The 15,698-nt window shown below is 42.6% G+C and overlaps 1 protein-coding gene across 1 annotated transcript in view; it reads right to left on the minus strand.

Moving 5' to 3' along the window:
• Positions 1-15,342, minus strand: part of LOC121631372 (retinoic acid receptor alpha-B-like) — a 34,025-nt gene extending 18,683 nt beyond the window's left edge. The window contains exon 1 of the mRNA XM_041972242.1: positions 14,236-15,342. Within this exon, the coding sequence (XP_041828176.1) occupies positions 14,236-14,434 (199 nt within the window). The 5' untranslated portion in view covers positions 14,435-15,342. The remainder of the gene's footprint in view (positions 1-14,235) is intronic.
• Positions 15,343-15,698: the final 356 nt, after the last annotated feature.

A 15,698-nucleotide genomic window follows, 5' to 3' on the forward strand; every position in this document is an offset into this window, starting at 1 on the left:
CACCAACTGTTTAATACTGTGGAAAAAAGTTTTATTATTAGGATGAAAGAATATTTAGCCTACATATTCACACCTAATCGTCCACTACACCAGTGGTTCCAACCTGTTTTCTCTGAGGACCCCCTTCAAGCAACTACCAAAAAGCTGTGGCTCCCCACCTGTGTTGTAACCATGTTTGTTTTCATCAACTGCTTCTCACCAAAAATGATGCATTCTGGCTGACTCCTTCCCTGTAATAAAACCAAACAAGGTATTTACCAACATATAGTGCTACTTTTTTTTTTTTTTAAAGGACGAATCCTCTGCTCTGTAGCATTTCTCAGACTGGTCTCATTAATGAAATGGTGCAAAGTGTTTTCAAGCTTTAAAAACATTGGTTCCCTGTGAATGAAACACCAAAATGATCAAAAACTTAAGTGAATACACCGCAGCTCGTCTCTGTGTGGACATGGCCTTCATTTCAATCACACTGGGTCAGGGACCCCTTGTGCTCTTTGGGGGACCCCAGGTTGGAAATCACTTGGGTGAGACCAGAATAGTCTGGGGATACTTGGGTAGATTTGGAGCAGTAAGCTGATAAACTTAGTTTTTCGTTTTTGTTTTTTTTTTTTCGCTTCAGTAAAGTGCCGTGTGAAAGCAAATCAAACTGCTTGGCCAACATCACACAGTTACTACAACTGATAAGTAGGAACAATATTCCCCAAAATTACCACTGACCAAGAAGAAAGAAGAAGAAAATCTAGCTCATCCATCCATCCATCCATCCATCCATCCATCCATCCAGAGAAAGAGAAGCAGCCAGTGTGAAGCTCGTCTGTGGTGATACAGACTAGTTTCTTTCCACCAGGTTCCACGTAGCTCTTGTTTGTCTCAGCAGTTATGTTCTGCCCGGTGTGATCTGCAGACATTTTGTTTTCACGTTGAAATCCACATCAATAAAATGTAACGCGACATTTATATACGGCTCTATGGTGCCTCATGACCACAGGTCCGTAGCGATGGCAAAACATTGGACTGTAGCCATGTCCTTCAAAACACCCTCACCACACTCATCATCCAGGGAGAGACACTCCACTAACATGGTGACGACATGGAGGTGATGCTGTTTGTCCAAAGTGTTGATGAGGTTCTTAAATCCCGGGTTGTTCACTGTGTTAACTGAGCCCTGGTCTTTGGTGAGAAAAAAAAAAAAGTAATGTTTGTTAATAACGTTTGTTTTCTCTTTGTGTCTCTGGGTAGGGCTGCTCGATTATGTAAAAAATGATAATCATGATTATTTTGATTGAAATTGAGATCTCGATTATTTAACACAATTATAGATAAGAGGATTGGGGGGGGGGGGGGGACATTTGAAGTGTTTACTGTGGTAATACAGACTAGTTTCTTTCCACCAGGTCCCCATAGATATTGTTTGTCTCAGACCAGCAGCTGTGTTCCGCCTGGTGTGATCTGGGAAAAATAGTCTGGAGACATTTCGTTTTCACGTTGAAATCCGCGTCAATCTGGCTCTGGTGCAGCTTTACCACAGTTCCGTAGCGGTGGCGAAACATCGGATTGTCACCACGCCTTTCACACCACCCTCACTACACTCATACAGGGAAGAGAGAGACAGTCCACTAAAATGGTGTTGAGATGGCAGTGATGCCGTTTGTCCAAAGTGTTGATGAGTTTCTTAAATCCCGGATTGTTCACTGTGTCAACTGAGAAAAAAATTCTGTTTGTTTATAACGTTTGTCTCTCTGTGACTCTGGGAGCTGGTGGATTATTTAGTTGCGACTCACAAAAATTGAACATTTTTCTATTTTTTTGTGTTGCGTCGCAAGCCCCCGTGTGCACGTCTGCATGCACGAACGCAACATTTTACATGCACGACTGTCGCCTGTCGCTTGGCTGGAGGAGGGCAGCGATTTTTGCTTCCTCGCGCAAGTTTACATAGAAAATGATGGAGAAGGAGCGACGACGCCTCCCGTGTGTTCAGGTGTCTGCAACTCGTTCTGAATAAAACTAAAGTGGTCAGGGCTGTGGGAGGAGTCTGCAGCAAAGCGCTGCAATGACAGCTGCGCTCGATTTGAAAACAGCACAAATCGAAGGACAAAAAATAATCGGACCATTTCATTATGATCATTGAAAACCCAGATCGTAATTGCGATTAAAATTCGATTAATTGCCCAGCCCTATCTCTGGGAGCTGGTGGATTATTTAGCCACAACTCAGTCTAACTTGTCTAACTTGAGAGGTGTTTGCAGCTCGTGCTGGATAAAACCAAAGCGGCTGGGGCTGTGGGAGGAGTCTGCAATACAGTGCTGCACAAGAGTAAACTGAGAAGGAGCAAAAAAATCTGATCATTTCAATTTTATCATCGTTGAAAACCCAGATCGTAATTGAGATTAAAATTCGATTAATCACCCAGCCCTTCTTTTTACTTTCATGTTCAAACCGTAATGCAATTTACACCAGAAATCTGTCTGGTATGAGCAGCAGGAGTCGCAGCGTGTTGCAGCATGTTGCATCAAGGGTTCACTTGTAAGTGAACCGAGACCCCCGGTTGTCTTTGGTCGGCACCAGAGTGTGAATGAGCGTTCACACTGCTCTAAATGAACCGCACTATATGTGGAACTGGACCAAGTTTAATTTAAAGTGGACCAAATAGTGCCACTGTGAATGCACCCTTAAAAGCAGCTGTTGTTGGTCATCAATCTAAAAATGTCATTTCCAGATAAACGCAAGTCCATCTCTCTACTGAGAGAAAGATTATGCTTAGGCAAAGCTGCATTTGAACAAACTACGAGACTTCTGGAACAATGTCCTTTAGACAGACCGGACCATGAACAACACCACGTTTATACCAAACACAAGAAAAACCCCTCGTACTAACTGTCAAGCATGGTGGTGGAGGGTTTATGATGTGGGCTTGTTCTGCAACCACAGGACCTGGACACTTTGCGGTCATTGAGTGGATCATGAACTCCTGGATACTCAAGTATTCTGGAGTCAAACGTGAGTCCATCTGTCTGACAGTAAAAACATGGCCTGTTTCAGGACCCAGTTTCAGCCATGTTGTTTTCCATGTTGTTTTCAGGATCCCAAACAGCAGCAGATCTATGCCTGATCAAAATGCTGCAGTGGGAACTTTGGAGAGCTGCACACAAATAAATTCCAGCAAAAGTCAATAAATACTCCCGGTCAAAAATCCTCCAGAACCACGTAAAAGACTGACGACGTCCTTTAGAAAATAATTTATTCTGAAAATGATTCTACAAGCTGTTAAATTATGGGGTGTGCATAGTTATTCACACCCTGCTTATATTTCTCTTCTTCTTTCGTTTACATTGCTTTTATGATACGTCCAGATTTTAATTCTGACTATACATACTTAAATATTCATGAATGGATCATTTCAACTAATTATTGACTACATTGTACTGGATGTGTCAGTAAATATGTCTGAGTAATGGTAACAGGGGTTCTTTAAAATGCTATAAATAAACCAGTCAACTCTATTAAGAGGTGGTGAACTGTATCAATTTATTTACAGCCGTATTAACTAATTTGGGTTGGGTATTCAATTAATTTCATTAAATCAATTTTAAAAGTGCAAAAGACCCTAAAAATCTGGCATTTTAGATTTGTCTTCCATCACTCAACCACTGCCATCACAGCAATGTAGATGTCAAGAGATAGAACTGCCCCTTGTGTTGTTTTATATGGTTTCTTTTAACAGCTTCTTACTAGCAATTATTTACAATTGGAGCATTTTTTTAAAAGATCCCTTATTTTACCCCATTAGGGATGATATTACAGTAAATTTCACGAGTTGCATCATTACACATGCTGTACAAGGGCTATTTTAAGGTGGGGATGGGACGATACTGATACTAGCATCGGAAATACTCGCCGATCCTACAGAAAGGTAGGAGATCGGTATCAGCGAGTATTTCTGTCTAAACACCATCTGATACCATAGAAACTGAATCATAATTCTTTGTTTCCTGCCCAACACGACCACACACATACACAGGAAGTTACGCAGTCTTGCGTGACCGTTGTTTTGAGTTGGTAGGTGGTAGGGCTGGGCGATTAATCGAATTTTAATCGCAATTACGATCTGGGTTTTCAACGATCATAAAAGGATCCAATTATTTTTGTCCTTCGCAGTTTCCTCTTGTGTTGTTTTCAGTTTCGAGTGCAGCAGGCATTGCAGCGCTCTGCTGCAGACTCCTCCCACAGCCCCGACTGCTTTAGTTTTATTCAGCGCGAGCTGTAAACACCTCGCCAGTTATGGGCTGGACACACGGAAGGCGACGTCGCTCCTTCTCCATCATTTTCTATCAAACTTGCATGATGAGGCGGAAATGGCTGCCCTCCTCCAGCCAAGCGACAGGCGACATTCGTGCATGTGAAATGTTGCGCTCGTTCACACAGACGTGCACACGGAGGCTTGCGACGCGACACAAAAAAATAGAAAAATGTTCATTTTTTGTGAGTCGTGACTAAATAATCCAGAGACACAGAGAGACAAATGTTATAAACAAACAGAACTTTTTCTCAGTTAACACAGTGAACAACCCGGGATTTAAGAACCTCATCAACACGTTGGACAAACGGCATCACTGCCATCTCCTCTCCATGTTAGTGGAGTGTCTCTCTGCCCTGTATGATGAGTGTGGTGAGGGTGGTGTGAAGGGCCTGGCTACAGTCCAATGTTTCACCACTGCTGTGGACCTGTGGTAAAGCCGCATCATAGAGCCGTATATTAATGTTGCGCTACATTTTATTGACGCAGATTTTAACGTGAAAACAAAATGTGTTCAGAATCATTTTTTCCAGATCACACCGGGCAGAACATGCTGCTGGTCTGAGACAAACAATAGCTATGGGGACCTGGTGGAAAGAAACTAGTCTGTATTACCACAGACAAGCTTCAAATGCCCCCCACCCCCCGCCACCCCCCCTTCTCTAATTGTGCTAAATAATCGAGATCTCAATTTCAATCAAAATAATCATGATTATCATTTTTCCCATAATCGAGCAGCCCTAGTAGGTGGAGAAGTAGCTGCACCGGAGTCACTGTTGCGCTAACATTTAGCATTAATGGTATGTTAGTAATTTGGTGTCATTACTCATTGGAAAATCCTGCTAGCAAAACAGCGACATGCCTCATATGCAGGGATTGTCCTGGATTAACAGCCCCTGTTCATTGTGGAAAACGTTCACTGTACGTCCAATTTCAAGATAGTTTTTAATAGAAATTCTTTTACCTGAGTTTATTTACTCAGTAATTTTAACAGTTCTGTGGCCATCATTGATTTCATGTGGTAATAAAACATGAATTATATAAATAAATATTAAGACTGTCAAAAATAACGCGTTAACTGCAGTAACTAAATTATGTAATTAATTGGGTTAATTTTTTTAACGGAATTAACGCTCCCTCATCCCCCACACTTTTCCTGGTGAGAGGGTTAAACTCTCGCAGTCTTTCATTTAAGAAAAGAAAAAAAAGAAAAAGAGTTTCCTGCAGTTCTGTACTGAAATGCCTTCTCCTCCTCTGCTTCTACTCCTCCTCCCTCTCCTGTTGCTCTGGCTTTTCTGGTGCTACCTCTGTCTTTCTTGTTGCGCTTGTTTATTATTAATCTGTGGAGGAAACTAGTGGTTCATGGTTCATCTTATATTTGACCCAAAGTATTTTTATTGGACGCACTAGCAATAGCAAAAATTTATCAGTGTCATGTGAATCAGATCCATGTCACTGTCACGTTAAGCTGAAGAATGAAATAGATTTTATAGACCTCTTAATAAAATAACACTGGTATTGGATCTGTACTCGGTATCTGCAGATACCTAAACCCCAAGTATCTGTGTCGGACAGAAAATAAAAATGGCATCAGAACGTCCCTATTTTTAAGCATTATTGTTACTTCACATAAAGAAAACTACATGTGAAAGAAGTTCTCTCTTGATTTTATGTAGAAACAAAACAAGCAAAAACTATTAATCTTCTAAAAACTTAATGCTACACACCAATCACCTGGCTGCAACCAAACCCAGTAATTTACATACATTCATAAAGGGTTCAAGCCTGAAACTTTTTTCGTTCGTGCTTTGTGCCGTTTTCACCAGTAACACAAATACTGATATTGACACATCTTAACAAATCTTCCTTTAATATGACTCCAGTGGACCCTGTGGTTGCAGAAATATACTCATTTCATTATAGGGTTGAATTTTTAGAAGAGGTTTAAAAACAAGCACATGGCTCAAAGGTTTAAAATGACAGTTTTTTAGGGCTGCACATTATCAGGTAGCGCCCTAACTGTACCGTACCATTTTCTATGGACCTACAACTGAAGGGGGTCCACAACTGGTGGGGTATGGTTCGGTTGTATGGGCCCCTTTTATAATGGAAACACACAAAATAGCGTACCGAACCGCACCGTCCTGAACTGAACCGCTCAGTGGAAATGGGGCTTATTTGTCTCTTTGTGTTGGTCCTGTGATAACCCGGCAACCTGCCTCCCACCTGATAAATGCTGGGACAGACTCCAGCTACCCTGTGACCCTGAACTGGAAAAGCAGTATAGAAAATGAATGACTGGAACAACCAAAAACTGTAGCAGCAATAGAAAGTATTTTCCATTGATCAAAAACACGTTCGCCAAAACCACTCTGGTCTACAAAGAGCTAGGCTGACCACCACTTCATGCTACACACAACTAATAAGGCAGATGCGATGTCACATGAAAACAATCAATCTGGATCATCAGAGCACCTGAGAGAGATCTCTGTGAGATGCAAACAGAAAAATTCCAGAATTTTTCAGTTTCTGAAATCAAATTCCCAGAAAGAGGAACGAGTTCAGCCTCGTTTTATGAAAACTCAACTCTCACAGCATATATCAGAAAAACAACCTCTGACGTCCGCTTACACATTCCATGTTATCAGTTAATTAGCAGAATAAAAGAAATGCCGACATGAATGGCGTCAGCAGTAACTACATTCACAGTCCACCAAGTCTCCGATGACATGAGCTCATGGCAACACTTGTTCACGAGTACCGGTCCAATCGCTGCTAGGCAACGCTGCAAAAATACACCTCACTCAGATAAAATCATTTCATTATTACATTTTGTCTGCTGGTTAAAATGGTCAAAAATGATCTTAAAATGCAACTAATAACTAACTAACTAACTAACCCTCACACACACTCATACACACACCTAACCAGATATACAAACACACTGACGTGCAACCCTCCACCTCCTCTCCTTTTCACACACTCACACTCAGGTCAAACTAAGTCAGTGTACTCACACATTCCCAGACAAACTGTGAGTATGTGTGAATGTGTGTGTGAGTGTGTGTGTGTGTGTGTGTGTGTCTCCACCAAACAGAGAGAGGTTATTCAGTGTGGAGAAGTGATGACTGGGCAGCTGACACAGGAAAGAAAAAGGCAGATAGAGGGAGAAATAAAGGGAGTCAGAGATGTAGGTCACTTCCCAATTGTCAGTGAGTCATTGCTCTGGCTTACGCGCACACACACACACACACACACACACACAACCACACACACACACACGTGCACACGCACACATTGCAGTCCTTGTATACTCTCTGTGCAGGCCTGTTTCTGTATACGACCTGTGACCTTTGGACTGCTTTGACACTCTTTATTCATCACAAAAATACACACTAAAAACACACACACGCACACACACACACGCAAGCTCTGTGTCCTTACAGCTTAAATTTAAGAGCATGTTCTCTCCTCTATCTTTCCCTCCCCCTACTTTTGTTTCCCTAATTTTTATTTTTTCACCAGCTGACCAGAGTCCACTTTGCACTTTCCCTCTTAATGACTTGAACTCAGTTGTGCAAGAGCCGTGTCACGGTGACATTCCCGTGTCTTCACCCTACGGACACTGTCTGGATGTGAGCTAACTCTCTCTTGCATGTGTGTGTGCGTGTGTGTTGGGGGGGGGGGGTGATGAAATCATAGAGGTAATGCTCTGTGTTAGTGTATTTATATGACTGCATTTTCAGATTACCTTTGGCATGCTAGGCTTGGTCCATGTAGGAATCACTTTAGCTAAAGCTTCTTTAACCCTTTAACTGCCTGCTCTATCCTTTGGTAGAGCACTTTTTTAGTGACTAATGAATTGTATTAAAAATTTTTGGAATTCCAAACATGTTTATTTTCTCACAAGTTTCAAGTGTTGACCACTTAACTACTTTTAACATATTATTAACCATTATCTCAACTATTTGTTAAAACCCTGTTTTATTTATCATTATAAAAAAAATGCAAAGAAACATTTTTTCATTGCTTTTTCTCTTGGTGTGAACATTAAAGGATTAAGACAAAAGTTCACAGTTCGTTGCACAGAATCATCTGGGAAGTCCTCTGTAGGAAGTCTTTGGAAAAAGTAGGCACCTTCAAAAGGGCTTAAACCAATCAGATCACAGTGCAACAAAGAAGAACCAGTTACTGAAAAAATGAAGGAACCTGTGATTTCCACGGTGTGGAAGACCTGGACAGAATGGTGGAATTTGATTGTGTGGATTGTAAATTTTAACAAAGAAAAAAAAAGGATGTTTATGGCACTAAGTTCAACTAGTTGAGCAGACGGTTCATTTAGATGAGAGAGACTACAGCTAGTCCATGCAGCTGCTGCAGGTTTGAATCCCAGCTTGGAGCCCTTTGCTGCAGATCAACCCATCTCATCTCTGGAAACTGTGTCATAAAGGCCTCTAAAACTAAAATAATATCAAAAAATGACATTTTCCTGTTCCTGATTAAATTTTATACATCTATCACATGACTGGACACAAGCTCCTTAGAAAACACCAGGTTACAGAGTAAAACAGGCAAAAAATACAGAATTTAGTACCACTTTCCATCTGTAGTACTTTGTCTCTTACAGGGGTTAGAAGGGCTACCATGGTCTGGGTGAATACTCGATTCTGATTGGCTGTAGGGTGTCCATTAAAAAGTGAAAATGGACACCTATGAAAGAAGTTCTGGTCAAATAGACTTATTGTTGTAAATTATTGCGCTGACTAAACGGTGGTTGGTAACCGTGGCAACAGAAACTCAGACACCAGGCTGCAGACACGCCAGATCATGTCTGTGACGGCGCATCGCTGTGAAAACAGCCTGCAGGCTTATTGGACTCCGTCAGTCCAGGAGAGACGAGAATGGAGCAACATTCTGTCGTCCCACAACGTCCCAACCAGCAGTGGTCAGGGTCCACAAACGTTAAACTCCATCCATCAAACGGCACTCTGGACATGCCAGTATCTTTATGAAATGTCTCGATCAACGGCAACGTTGCATTTAATTTTAAATAGGTTGTCGCCTGTCTTTCTGTCTTGATTACCTTACTTACTTGATACAGAGTGAATGGTGGATAACATTATAAAAACGATTTAGGATAGACTTTCTTGATACACATTTAATGATCAGAATGAATGGTGGATAATATTTCTTACGATAAAAACGATTTAGGAAACGATCTGTGGACTTTGACTGTTTGAAACAAAATGTTGCATCATCCTCTGGACACACACAAGCTGTAAGAGCTGCACCCGCCCTCTGAAATGTTTGTATCACATAACATAACGTTAAGCAATCATCTCCCTTCCCTCCACTGATCAGGTCTAATACAACAGCTGACCGACCGAGCTGCAGGTTCTGTGTCAGAGCCGGTTACCTTGGCAACGCGTCACAACGAAATAGTCCACTCAACCGCTTCTTGTAAAAAACCTATGATTTTAACGGTAAAAAAACAACATTAATGCATTAATAATGTATTTAATATGCTCTTCTTTCGTAAGTGACCATGGTATAAGCGGGATAATGCCCTTCGAGGCTTCCTGTGGGACAGTTCATGCCTCTGCATTGTCCATTAATTTATGATAATGGACACCTCGTTGGGCATTATCCCTTACTTATGCTACTGAACCAAACCATAGAATTTGTGGCCCCTCTTCAGTAGTAGGTAGTGTTGCCAAAAACTTGATTCTCAGAAACTAACTGATACAGAAATCTAGTATAGAGTTGGATATTAATTAGCACGGGTAACTTTGTCATCTGTTGGCTTACAGAAAGAACCAGCTGTCTCTTCACATTTTCAACAGGCACTGCAGTGGGCAGCCCTGCTCCCTAAAGCAGCACCTATTGTTACAGTGCTGCCAACTTTGTCGCTATATTTAGTGAGTTTTCAGCAACTTTTTTTTAAAAAAAAAAGCCCCTAGCGATAAATCTAGAGACCTTTTCTGGTGTTATTAGAGACTTTCGGATTCTGACGTAAAATCACGTATCGACACAGGACGTCTCTGACACATGAAAGAATGCAGTAAACTCACTATCGATGTGTCCCCGCGACGCACCTCATTTTCCCCTTGAAAAGCGATACATTGTGAACAACAACCCGAGTTTACAGTCTCAATAACTAGCTAAAGAAAGTTCAGTGTTTTGCCTACAGTGACTCGCAGCATGAAACTAGCGGGTAAACTAGTACTAGAGGGAAAACATCACGAGGAGGCCTTTCTGTACTACGAATGTATACATATGTATACATATATTCTGCCACTGCACAAGCACGATCAGAGGACAAGACATGTCAGATGTGTCTTGTCCTCTGATTGGACGGTTTGTGGCTGACGATAGAGCTAATGTCTGAGGGAACGTATCGAAAGTGTCAACACATTTAAACAAGCAACACTGAGACTTTCCAGATGTGTGAAGGGCGAGTCCGCTGAATTCTTGGGAACCTAGACCACATTAGACCAGCTCCTGATAAAAAACTACATCTTCAAACCTGGACTGAATGTTTGACAGGCAGGAGTAGCCCAGGGGTTAGCTGGAGAACAGCGCGACACAGGTGAGGTGGAGGAGCAGGGGAGGAGTGGAGGAGCAGGGGAGGAGAGTGAAGGAGCAGCGGAGGAGCATGGGAGGCGAGTGGAGGAGAGTGGAGCAGCAGGGGAGCAGGGCGGAGGAGCAGGGGAGGCGAGTGCAGGAGAAGGGGAGGAACAGTGGAGGAGTGCGGGAGCAGGGGAGGAGGGTGGAGGAGCAGGGGAGGAGTGAAGGAGCAGGGGAGGAGCATGGGAGGAGGGTGGAGCAGCAGGGGAGGAGGGTGGAGGAGCAGGGCAGGAGCATGGGAGGCGAGTGGAGGAGAGTGGAGCAGCAGGGGAGCAGGGCGGAGGAGCAGGGGAGGCGAGTGCAGGAGAAGGGGAGGAATAGTGGAGGAGTGCAGGAGCAGGGGAGGAGCATGGGAGGAGGGTGGAGCAGCAGGGGAGAAGGGTGGAGGAGCAGGGGAGGAGTGCAGGAGAAGGGGAGGAGGAGCAGGGGAGGAGTGCAGGAGAGTGCAGGAGCAGGGTGGAGGAGCAGGGGAGGAGGGTGGAGGAGCAGGGGAGGAATGGAGGAGCAGAGGAGGAGGGTGGAGGAGCAGGGTGGAGGAGCAGGGGAGGAGGGTGGCGTAGGACACGTTCTACTCGTTGGCATTTTACTGACTCGTGTAACTTGATAAACGTTCATGTTGGTGAATCGTAGTTTGTTGTTGTTTATGATGCCTGTTGTTTGATTAGTTTGTGTTAATGAAAAACAAAAAACAAAACATGGCATCAGTTACAGCAATAGTGATATTCAGAATTGATCTGTGTTAATAAACATCGGCGGTTTTTGTTATTGGTTTGTGACCTTTTCGGATTTAGAATTTTAGTTCTTTAATTTCATAAACATACATGAGTATGTCCGTTAACTATAACCACGTCAGACCACCACCGAATGAGTATGACGCTACAATTTAGGAAATAGAAGAATATAAGAAATAGAAAAAAATTACTTTTTTTAAATGGGGACCCATTGAATTTCCTGGTGACCCACTCAAATCACCACCTGTTGGTCCCGGGGACTAAAACATTAAAAACTTAACATCACTGCATTAATAGATTTCATTGTATTGTTTGGGTCGTGGCGTCCTGACTTTGATTTAAAAAAAAAAAAAAGATTTTATTTTTCTCTATAGTATCAAAAACAGTATCGAGTCTTGAGTGTGATCCTTAAAGTGGGTGTTGAGTTGAAATGCTGGTAACGTGACTACCCTAGGTTTAGGTTTAGGGTGGAGCTCCTGGCATCACAGCAGTCTGTCGAGACGGCAACAGAAAAAGGTCACTATGCACAACAAGCGAGCTGTGAGATAAACGACCAAGATAAACATCTGGTGGTGTTCGCGTCAACGGATCTGCTGGAGGCGCCTGATCTGAGGCTGGAATTCAGTTTGTTAAAAAAAAAATCTGAAAATCCTTTTTTTCGAATCAAACTATAACAGATTTGTAATAAGATTTTCCTGAAGCACACTTTGATTGACAGATTGATCTCTCTCTCTCTCCCAAATTTATTTGGTAAATGTAGGTTATTTATTTATTTTTTACAATAATCTGACAAAGCCCTGAAATGATCTTGGGACTCCCAGTTTGGGAAAAGCTGGAATAGTCATGGCTCTCTTTTTATCAGCAGCTGACTTTTTTTCATGTCCAACCTGAAACAAATGAATCCAGTTTGCTTATTAGCATTTGGGAATGTTGGAACAGCATTGAATACAAATAATTAAAATAAAAAAGAACCATTAATGCAAGTTTGCAGGAAAAATACTGTGTGATCTGTAAAGAAAGTAAAACGATGAACCGTCTTTCTGCACTGTGGTCCTCAGAAAATCTAAACACATCAGAGAGCCATCAAACATCTACTGGAGGACATTTTCCACACGGCTCCATGGTGGCTCGCTGGCTGTGGAAAATCTGACTATTTAGTTCTTTAAAAAGAACTTAAAACCATCTTTAGGACCATCCCGAACAAGCACCGGAACCACTTTGGTAGAAAATAGGTTTAAGACTGAATTTCCTGATGATACTCTGAACTTTACGTTAATGTAGATACGCTGATCTCCAAATGATTTAGTTTCATCACGGGGCAGCAGGAGGGAAAAACGATGAGCAGAAACCTTTCCAGAAGCTTAAACTGATGACAAAGAATGACATAATTATGTAAAAAGTCAACACCCATAAACCATTTAATCATCCATGACATTTTTAGCTTTCGTCATACGTTTGTCAATCTGACGAAAATGAAAAAATTTAGAATAAAATTCATGCGGGATCAAAACTTTATAAAACTGTAGGTAATCAATGACAACCGTCATCTTCTAAATCCACCTGAATGCCTTTTTCATTGCGGTGAACAGTGAGAAAATACGTTGTCAAAGCTTGAAATGACATGTTGAAATATTTTCTTTTGTCTAGTTCGAATCTCAAAATCATCTCGTTACTACCACGTAAATCAAAGAAAAAGAAAAGGAGAAAAGAGAAAGGAGCAGGCTGAAAATATCACCTGGTAAGACGTCATGGATTAAACCATTCTAAATAATAACCAGACACTTTGCAACATGTTTAGGGTCTTTAACATGATGACCTGATAAACATGAGGGCAATGTCAATAATTTACAATAAAAACAAGGTTTACGCTTTTACGTCTCATTTAATTCATGTTTCTAGTTCCTAGAAACTGAGAAAAAGAAGGTTTTAGTGGCCAGTTTGAAGCTTTCCAGAATATCCCTCAGATTTAAACAAAGCCTTAATTTAAGTTCAGGTGAAGACGAGACACCTTCTGACCCACAGATCATTTGAGTGGACAATATAAAGTTTAGAAACATTAAACCTGACTTTTATTAATTCTCCATATCAGGCTGTACTTTCGCCAACATGATGGCAAACAGTAGTTTTTCAGCAGAAAGCACTTTGTAAAAGGCGGGTAAAATAAAAAGAAAGAAAGATAAAGATAGTGTGTGCAACCATGAGAACATTGTAACTGGTTTAGCCAAACTACAGCCAAAGACTGCAGAATAACAACAGCTGGCACAAAACGTCAGAAAATGCGTTGGACGTTTTCTTTAATCTTCTATTATCTACTCAAGGAAAAAGAAAACTGCAAATACAGAATAATCCTTAGTTACTTTCCACCTAACTTACTGGAAACGGAGGAGTGGGCAACATTTGCCACAGCTGACACTTGTTAATGATGCGTTCACTTCCCCCTGACTGATAAAGATATCAAAGCATTAGACTACGGGTCAGACCACCTTATCGTCGTCTCAATTAAATTAGCAAAGCTGCAGCGTCCTGCGGGGCTTCTCTGTGTGCAAGTTCAAAATGACAAACCATTTTTCTAACGGGACTCACAGTGGCTGGATCCGCTCCAGTGCCTGCCGGTCTCCAGTGACCCCCCGAATGGACGCTGAAGTCCCCCCACGCCGGACAGAAGTCCCTTCTCCGGCCCTAACCCTGGAGGTCGGTGGTAGTAGTCCATGCTGAGAAAGGAGCCCGGGCTGGGGCTGCTGGGGCTGGGGCTCAAACCCACAACATCCACGCTTTCGTACATCCAGGCGGCAGCTGCGTTTGATGTCTTTATATCAAACAGAGAGCGGAAAAAAGATCAAAGAGGACGGTAGGGCGAGGAGAGAAAGAGGGAGGGGGGAGGAGGAAAGGGTTCACATCTTCATAACGGACTGAGAGGAGGAGGAGGAGGAGAAGGGAGAGGAGGCGACGGGTCGCGCTGACCTGTAGAGAGAGGGGGCTACAAGCAGTTCTCCGTCCAAACTTTGTGTCGTTTTTTTCACAGATGATGCTGGACTCAAACTACAAATTCTCCTCTTGTTGCAATCCAAACGCTACAAGTGCTGTGTCAGATATGGATCCTTTAAAAGATTTTTAAAGAGAAAAAACTGAAAAATTTGTTAAGAGACGTTGTATCTCCACACCATCACACATCCAGAGTATCATCTCCGAGTTCACCAACCTCAGCGCGTAAAGAGAAGCTTAACCCCGATTAGTAGCTTACACGTCGCTGTCGATCGCGACTAGAGGCTGTAGAATAATGTAGGCATAATGTCAGATATTCAGCTAATCCCCGTAGCAACCGCTGACGGCACCTTAATGTCACTAACGGTGCGGTTTGTCCTTAAATAATGTCAGTAAATGCACTGCAGCTCGGCTCTGAAAAGTAAAGAGGACTGCTCGGTTTTACGGCTCCGCTTCACAGAGACCGAGCAGTAAAGAAGGAAAACCCAGTCCTGGCACATTAACGCCGGCTAGGCGCCGTCACATGACTTTCGCCCGCTGCAACATGTCCAAGTCACCACAATATCCGGGGGTGAAAGTGGCGGCGGTAGGTCGGCGGAAGATATCCGAGGCGGGTGAGTTTTCTCTGCGCCCGTTATTGAGGTCCAGCATCGAGCAGGATTGTCCTGTGGTAACCCACTCTGCACCCGGTGGCCTCTCTCTCTCTCTCTCTCTCTCTCTCACTAGCTGGTTGATGAGCAACACCAGCTGCACACGAGCTCCACCTACCTGCCCTGCCCTGCGCGTGCCACCAAAATTCCCCCGTGCCTATTGAGCACATGCAGCAGCTCCGTAATGCCCTATAAAGTCACGTGATGAAGTGCCTCCTCTTGCAGTTGGAAGGTTTCACGTGAGATAATATAATTAAAAATCTTCTGGCTCTTACCAAGTCTTGAACCTCTGATAAAGAACACACGACACATTACATGTTATTATTTCTTTCCTAAAAACTAAGTCCAGACACACTGCTGCTTTATAAGGCAAGGTTTTTATACAGCACATTTCACACATAAACCTTTTAAACC

This window comes from Melanotaenia boesemani, chromosome 2 (assembly GCF_017639745.1).
Source record: "Melanotaenia boesemani isolate fMelBoe1 chromosome 2, fMelBoe1.pri, whole genome shotgun sequence".
NCBI lineage: Eukaryota > Metazoa > Chordata > Actinopteri > Atheriniformes > Melanotaeniidae > Melanotaenia > Melanotaenia boesemani.